The 9,161-nt window shown below is 40.7% G+C and overlaps 1 protein-coding gene across 1 annotated transcript in view; it reads right to left on the bottom strand.

Annotated features, from left to right (window-relative positions):
* Positions 1-1,882: 1,882 nt before the first annotated feature.
* The window catches only part of Pcsk2 (proprotein convertase subtilisin/kexin type 2), a 273,006-nt gene continuing 265,727 nt past the window's right edge, over positions 1,883-9,161 (bottom strand). The window contains exon 12 of the mRNA XM_015476507.2: positions 1,883-3,829. Coding sequence (XP_015331993.1) covers positions 3,343-3,829 — 487 coding nt within the window. The 3' untranslated portion in view covers positions 1,883-3,342. The remainder of the gene's footprint in view (positions 3,830-9,161) is intronic.

Here is a 9,161-nt window from a genome sequence, read left to right as displayed (position 1 = left end):
TCCTTTGTGTACAGGCATGGTCATTGGCCAGCTTTGGCCAGTGAATAATGGGTAGGGAATTGGTGTGTACATCTTCTTCAGGCTGAATGTAGAGGAGTGGATGAGAGTTCTTAATGGGTCCTCTTCTGCATGGTGATTGTAGCATCCTCATGTTATGATTACAAACAAGAAGACTGAAGTAACCTGGATGCTCTAGTCACTGGGAGGTCTATGGCCTTAGGGGGTCACCTGAATCCTTATTAGAATTTGTGTGAAATGATCAATCTTTGTTGTATTAAATCACTGAGATCCTGAGGCTGTTACTATAGCATAACTTAGTCTAGCTTGACTAATGTGGTCTAGAATGGTGTTTCTAAAAGATCTTTGACCGTGACCCATAATAAGAAATGTGTTTTACACTGTGAACCAGCACACACACTCAGACAAAGACAGACAGACACACAAACATACACAACGCTGGAAAAAAATATTTCGGAAAACAATACTTATCCTTAATGTGCGTGATCTAGTTTACTCTACCTTACTCTGCCCTACCATACCCTATCCTATCCTATTAAAAAATCCTGGTATTAACTTTCTAAATTGATTTTACAGTGTACTAATGGATGTCACCTGAGTTTGAAAAATGCTGCTGTTGATCATAATTTGTGTATGACTTATATGCTAATTATGTCTTTCATGCATATTTACTAAAGAAAGCTTTTTAGGTCTCTCACTGGAAACTTTTTGTTATCTTCTCTACAATCAATGGAAAGTGTTTTCATGTAAGATACAGCACATCCCACATAATTTCTGGAAGGTAATGTTTTATTGTTGAGCCTCCTAATTTACAACATATCATTTTAAATTTACTTATAAAATTTTGTCACAGGAAGTAACAATGTTAACCTGATTAATCATTATTCACTTATTTTCATTTTTTAAAATAAATGACTATAAATAGCTGTCTCTTGCATTAGAATCAGGGATATCATAAAAACATCACTAGCTTGACATAGTTTAGTGTTAAGACTGATGCAAAAAATGAAATAGAGACCAAATATTTATATATAGCACTATATATATTTTTATATACTGTATACTCATATCAAAACTTGCCATTTCTATTAAGAAGCTGATAAGTTACTCTCTAATTTCATAAATTATATCACAACTGTGAAAATATGGACAACTATTTTATATTTTTGCTGCTTATATAAGACATTTAATGTTTATACAGAGAGCTGCAAAATTACAGAGGTGACAAAATGGGAATTGATGATTTTCACCTGAATTTCCACCGGCCTTTGTCTTCAGCCAGAATCATCTTGATATTCTCTGAATGTTCTTTTAGAGATGAATATGGTGTCTGTTTTTCAATAAATACACATACACACATTTTAAGTATATGTGTGTATATACATTTATACAAGTGTATATATATACACATATATACACACATGTATATAGTCTACATATGTATATATAATATTTCTGTGTGCACTTATACACACATGCACACATAATGTCCTTTGGTTTATTTTCAGACCATTAATGTGAAATGAATTTTCAATGATTTCCATTTATATTTTATTTTTCTTTAAACTGGTTTAAAAAGACCTTTGCAACAAGTAATAAATTTCTTTTAAAAAATCATAAATATCATTACACTTTAAAGCATGATGCAAGGGTGAGTCACAAGGTGTTAGAGAAGACAGAAATTCATGCCAGTATGGGGGAGAAAAGAAAGTGACATTTCCAGAATTCTCTCTTAAAGTTGCACCTTCAGGGAATCTAACCCAGCGCTCCTGTGCTACTGGCTTTAGTAAAGTTGACTCCAGGCCAAGTACATACTCTATTGGGAAGGGAGAAATGGAGCCAGGAGTGGTTGAGAATGAATAGTTTTTGTTTTGTTTTTTGGGAATGGCTGGGCACTGGGATTGGGGGTGAGAAGCCAATCCTTGGGTAGGAACAAAAAGTGACAACAGGTCACTTTGGTAATACTCATTTGGCAATGAAATGGCGTCTTTTGGATTTGATAACTGTAACCTTTGGGTGGCATGTCAAAAGGGCTCATGGATTTCTGCATTGCCAAGATGGCAACTCTGTGCTTTCCTATAAGAGGGCTCCTCTTGCTTCTCGAGACCTCAAGTCACTGGGGGATGAGTTGGCTTATCCCCCTCTTGGCCCACGAGGCCCCTCATAAATGGAGGTCCATGTAAAGATGGTTGCTCCTACCTTCAAATGTGCCCCCGCCATCCCTCACACACCTCTTCAGAACAGAGGCCATTTCCCCAATACATCTATGACATCATGACACAAGGGAACAAGACATTTCTTTCCAGTGATACTTTTAGGAAATCAAAGCCCATGTAAAGGTGTATAAAACTGTCAAAAATAATACCTTATCTCTTACATCAAGATCAAGAAGTCCCAAAGTGACTTAGGAAAGGGAATGTTCTTATTTTAAAAACTAGCAAACTATTCTTTACCAGACATGTTGTGAGACCCGCCTTCATTTTTCCCCATTTTTGGATAGCTATGTGAGAAACCCCAGAAAACTGGCAGGGAGTGGGGGGTGGGGGGTGGGAGGGATGAACTCTGTGCCAACTTGGAGAGAACTGGGCTGCTCCAGAAGATTTTTACCATAACTCAGAGCAGCAGCTGGTGAATTTACAGTCAAGCTACTTAGGTTTTATATCATGCTGGCCGAGTAGGGTGAATTACAATCTTAGTGTTGGCGATAGATTTCCAATGCTCATTTTTAAATCTCTTTCCCTGTCCAGTAATTAGGACTCTAAGGATGACATCTTTCTCATCATGTCACCTTAATCTACCTTCCTGAAAAAACTTTGCTAAATTCAAATCATCTTTCCCCAAAGGATTTACAGCTTCCCCTGTGCTTTAAAGAGCTGCAGAACTCGCCTTCTGCATCAGCTTTGACTTCTCTTGTTACATAACAGTTCCTCAGTTGAGAGCACAGACAGACGTTCTTGGTGTTGCTATGTGTGGCTTTTTTAACATGCATTCTTTTCTCTTCTCAGATATGAAAAAAAATTTCAGGGGAAAGCTGTGCCAGTTTTGTTTGCAGGATATCACCCATTTGAATGACAGAAATAAAGAGGATAGAGTAACACATAGGACATAGATGTTAGTGGGAACATTATATTTGGGTCATAGGAAAAAAAAGGTTGCTTTCATTGTAATGAAAATAATCATTGATAGTGAGCAAAGCTGCAGTTCAAGAAGATGGAATTGCTTGTGTGGGGTGACAGTAATTGCTAGGTGCTTGCCAGAAATGTGAAGCAAGGATAGAGGCAGAGAACGGGAAGGGAAGGAGGTGGTGGAGGCAGAAGTGCAGCACTAGTTCTTATTTAGGATGCTTTTCAGGCTTCTCTCCACAGCTTCGTCCAACTCTTCCTCTAGCTCTTGCTTTTTGGACATGGCCAGCTTGGACTGGTAATCCCTCACCACCTGATCGATGTACGGGGCACTCTGTGTGCCATGCAGCATGAGAGTCCACTCCTTTAGCACCCCCTTCTGGGGTGCGCTGCCCACAAACCCCAGCTCCAGGGTCCAGGTTCCTCGGGCATCTTCCCCCCAAGTGTGGGTGGTCATGAAAGGCCACTTGTCAAAGCCCACCTTGGAGTCGTCATCCCTCGGACGTCTGCTGAGCAAAATGGACTTGGTGCCCATAGGGGAAGTCATGTTGATGTTCAGGTCTCCTCTTCTGGTTGCGTTGACTGTGATGACAGCTTGGACGTGCTCGAGGTAGCGGACGAAATTCTCCTTCCCTTCACATGCATCAGTCGTGAGGGTCAGCACCAGCTTGCCAGTGGATGGTATTTTCCTGAGGGCAAAAGGGCAAAGAGATAAAATAAGGGAAGGTTTGCACCCTATGAGGGGGTTTGAAGGCAGAAAGAGTGGGGGCTTTGGAGTTAATCAGACAGACCTGGGTTTAGCTTCCATTCCAGTTGTGTGAGTCTGAGCAATTTACCATGCTCAGAAACTTTCCCGTAAAATGGGAATGTAGCAGATGTTGTTGATGCCCCTCCCATTGCTTCTAAGTCCCTTCTGAGTCACCTGCTACCGCAGATGCAGTGCACTGTGATTGCTTCTCATCTCATGCATGAACAACTCCAGCTTCTCCCCCACTTACACCATGGGAACATGCTTAGTCTGTCCAAAGGTGCCAGTGACTTAACCTCTCAGGAGCATCCCTCTTCCAATGATTGACAGGATGTGGTGCATAAATACACTCTGACTTCTCTATCCCTCCATGGGACAACTCAGTGTCCTCTATGGGATTGGTGGCAACATGCTCAGTCATGCGTTCTTTATTCTTTTTTGCAGTCCCCTGTTTTGCATCCTCACTTCTGTGGATTTTCTGGGATCATCTCTCAAAAAACTGTGTGTGCACCCAAGTCTTGTCTCAGGATTGACTTGAGGCAGGAATTCATACTTTTCTTTTAATTACCTTGATAAATAGAATATATTGCTGATATGATCATGATTACAGATTGAATATTCTTTATTAGAAATGCTTGTGGACTGGAAGTGTCTCAGATTTTGAACTTTTCTAAAATTTTGGAATATTTGCATATACATAATGTAGACCCACGCTTACACATGTATTTCATGGATGTTTCCTGTATACCTTATATACATAACTTAAAGATAATTTTAAGCAACATTTTAGTGTACCTGCATTTTGATTAGTGCCCATCACATGAGGTTAGGTGTGGAATTTTCTACTTGTGACATCATGTTGGTGTTCAAAAAGGTTTGGATCGTGGAGTACTTTTGATTTTCAGATTAGAGACACTCAACCTGTTCTACCATTAAAAAAAAAAAGTTGAAACTGGGTAAATTAATTCTGGTGAACGACAGTTCTATAAGACATGACCAGATTTTGGGGATGTCTTTGTTCACAGAGTTGGAACCTCTTGAGAGGATCATGCTGAGGATTGAACCCGGAGCTTTGTGCATGTGAGGCAAATGCTCTACCACTGAAGCTACATCCCCAGTCCAGAGATAGATATTTTTAAACACACATCTTGCAAAAACACTTCTATAAAAAGATGCTGGTCACGCACCCAGCTCAGAGACAAGCTTTGTTTCTTTATTGCTCTTGGAATCAAGATTGTCATCTTGGGAGGGCTTGCCAAAGCTTACACTGCAGCCCATCAATAAAAGCAATACTCTCCTGAGGAACTTAAAATATATGAGACAGTTCTCACAGAGTGATGCTATGCACCATCCCCCTGGATGTGTATGTTGAGTGATGTAAAAGTATCTACTGGTTATGGAGGGCCACTGATAGTGGTAGAGGTAGTCTTTTTGTTCCCAGGCTCTGGAGAAACCATCCAATTTGGTGGCGCTGGCTTACAGCCCATATTAGAGGTCAAAGCTACATACATGACTATATACACACACTCCTATACATAGTGTATTTACAAATAGCTGGACCAGCAGAGAACGTCCCTCTGTGATGGAAATGTTCTATATCGGTGCTCTCTGACACACTAGCCACTTGTAATGCAGCTGCTGTGAGTGAAGAATTGAATTTTAAATTTATTTTAATTAATTACATTTTATCAAATGTAATTTGATAAAATTACATGTATTAACATGTGGCTAGTTACTTCTAAATTGTTCGTATATGTTGAATCTGAATGTGATAAGAACATCAACATGCAGGAGGCCTCTTGGACTTCAGTTTCCAGGACAGTTGGTTTTCGCCTGGCTCATAGGCTTTAGAAAAGCAGGTGGGGAAAGTGTAGATTCTGTGATACAGACGTTCTCCACCTTTCTAGAGATCTCTGGAAAGTCCAGAACCTTAAGGTATGAAGGAAGCATCACCATGGGTTTCTGTACTGATAGCAGGCAGGTCCAGAATAGGGTCTTTCCTTCTAGAGTGCAGACAGAAGGGCCCTGGGACTCTCTGAGAAGAGAGGGGGAGGTCACAGAGAATAACAGGAAGAGGTCCCAGCTCTGAGTCCTGCATGGAAGCTGATCTCCTTTCCTGTCTTGTAGTCTGGGCTTCTTTGAAAAACTCAAGAAGGAAATCCACAAGCCAACAACCAGAGGCCATTATACTGAGTAATAACCATTTTAGAAACCATAAAATTCACTTGTCATTTGTCAAATGCAATAGTCACTATTACCTTAAGGATTCAAAACATAAGCTGAATTCTAAGAAAGATTGTTTTCTGTCTTAGTTGCACTCACGGTTCTTATGGTCTAGAGTCACCAGTGACAGTCACCTTACAGTCAATTTGTAGAAACTGGCAGAAAAGTGACATTGTTTCCCTAAGAGAAAATTGAAAGTATTTCTTTGATTGGCTAAGAATCAAAGATAGGACAGTCACGCAAGTTAGAAATCAGATCCACAGCCCACAACACATTGGCGATTCTATGAATTAACAGTAAGGTCCCCCATGCAAGAAAGAAGTTGTTCTAGTACTCAGATCATCTCTTATGATAGAATGAGAAAGCAGAAAGGCAGGCAAGTCTAAATGAGATCAAACATACAAAATTATGCTAGGAATCACACATTTTTCTAGAAGCCTTGGGGCTTGGGAATGTATGTAGGGGTCAGAGGCCATGCCAGGTATCCCTGTGGAGTATGGCTTATTTAATGCTGTGGAGGAGTTGTCTACTTAAAAAAACCCCAATCTAGATTCCTTAGGAAACTTGGAATGGAACCACCATTTGACCCAGCTATCCCACTCCTTGGTTTATACCCAGAGGACTTAAATTCAGCATATTACAGTGACACAGCCACATCATTGTTTACAGCAGCTCAATTCACAATAGCCAAACTATGGAACCAACCTAGATGCCCTTCAACAGATGAATGAATAAAGAAAATGTGGTACATATATACAATGGAATATTACTCAGCCTTAAAGAAGAATGAAATTATGGCATTTGCCAGTAAATGGATGGAACTAAGTGAAATAAACCAATCCCCAAACACCAAAGGACAAATGTTTTCTCTGATAAGTGGATGCTGATCCATAGTAGGATGTGGGTAGGGAAAATGAAGGAACTTTTAGATTGTGCAGAGTAGAGTGAGGGGAGGGATGGGGCAGTGGGGATGGGAAGGATGGTAGAATAAGACAGATATTTTTACCCTATATACATGTATGATTACACTACTGGTGTGACTCAGCACCAAGTACAGCCAGAGGAAAGAGAAGTTATGCTCCATTTGTGTACAATGTGTCCAAATTCGTTCTACTGTTCACTATGAAATCAATACAAAACAAAAATACAACCCCCAGGCTGCCATGTGAACTGCTTACTGCACAGGGGCTGGGTCTCCTGAAAGAGAACACGTTTGACTGGACTGCTTTGGCAATATTAAGTTACTATGGAATTAAATTGAAGCCTGATGTGAATTCCAGGGACAGTAAACTTGGTAGAAATGGAGAACACCATTCCATTTTCTCACTGTGTTTTTGGCAGACAGCATGGCATTTACAGAGCCTAGGAACAATACCACCGTTGCTTCAAATCCAGGGGTTCCACATTCAATCAAATGCAGATGGAAAATTTGGAAAAACAAATCTATAGTGAACATGTATAGATTTTTAAAAAATTATTCTCTAAAAATTATAATGTAACAGCAGTTTACATAACATTGATGTTAAGGTTTGGAGGTGAGATGTCCCCCAAAAGCTCCTGTGTTAATGCAGGGATATTCAGAGATGGAGTGATTAGATCATGAGAGCTGTAACCTAATCAGTCCATCCTAGTGGAATCAACTAACTGGGTGGTAACTGTAGGCAGGTGGGGAGTACCTGGGGGCGGGTGGGTCACTAGGGGCATGGCCTGGAAGGATTCATCTTCCCTGTGGCCCTTTCCCCATTCTCTTTCTTGCTGTGAGTGAAGCAGTGCCCCTATTCCATACCCTTTGGGCATGATGTTCTGCCTCACCTTGGGCCCAGGGCAATGGAGTCATTAACCTCTGAAACCATGATCCCAAAATAAACTTTTCCTCCTTTATGTTGTTCTTGTCAGGTATTTTGGTCACAGCAACAAAAAGCTGACAAACACAATGATACTGTATTATAGAAGTAATCTAGAGATGATTTAAAGCATACGGGAGGATGTATATAGGCCAGATGCAAATACTATGCTATTTTATACAAGGGACTTGGACATCTGTGGATTTGGGTATTTGTGGGGAGTCCTGGAACCAACTCCCCACATATACCAAGAGATAACTGGTTTCCTTTTCCTGATGGGACAGAGTCAGGTGGATGCTGACCCACACAGGGAGACACTGTGGCTTAGCAGTGCTGTACATGGCCACAGCTGTATGTGGCCAAGGATGCCCTTTTCACTCTCCCCATGCTACTTCTGGAATTTATCAACTATTTCTTAATTACTTTTGTTGCTCCCTTGTATTTTCTGATTTTTCTATAGTGACCACACATTGCTTTTACAAGAAGAAAAGAAGCAAAAATAATTCTAAAAGAAAAAGAAGATACCTGCATCGGAAGAGTCAATTTATAATAAGGTTAAAATATGAGTAGGTTATGGAACCAAAAGAGGCTCTGCAGAGATACTTTGAATAGTTACAGGGTGTTAGTTCCCAGGTCACATTCTGGAGCTCATTTGTAACAGAAAATAAGGGCACATAAAGAGAGTGAAGAGCTCCTCTCTGACCTTACAGGGATGATATACAAAAGTCTAGTGTTCAAGTCCTAAAAAGAAAAGCCTGGGGGTTTGGGGATGGCTTGTATCTTTATTCTATTGCATACAATTCATGGTTGCCTGGTGCCTAGACACAGGTTTGTTTCCCATGGATCCTGGTGAAATGCAGTTTGTATTATGGATCTTCAACTGTATGATACAGCAATAGTAGCCACTCTTTTTTTTTTTTTTTGGGTACTGAGGTTTGAACTCAGGGGTACTCAGCCACTGAGCCACATCCCCAGCCTTATTTTGTATTTTATTTAGAGACAGAGTCTCACTGAATTGCTTAGTGCTTCACTAAGTTGCTGAGGCTGGCTTTGAACTCGTGAACTTCCTGCCTGAGCCTCCCCAGCCACTGGGATTACAGGCATGCACCAAGAAAAGAGAGAGAGAGAGAGAGAGAGAGAGAGAGAGAGAGAGAGAGAGAGAGAGAGGGAGGGGAGGGTGAGGGATGGGAAGGAGTGGAAGGCAGC

This window comes from Marmota marmota, unplaced genomic scaffold, assembly GCF_001458135.2.
Source record: "Marmota marmota marmota unplaced genomic scaffold, marMar, whole genome shotgun sequence".
Lineage (NCBI taxonomy): Eukaryota > Metazoa > Chordata > Mammalia > Rodentia > Sciuridae > Marmota > Marmota marmota.
This window is presented reverse-complemented; position numbering and strand designations above follow the sequence as displayed.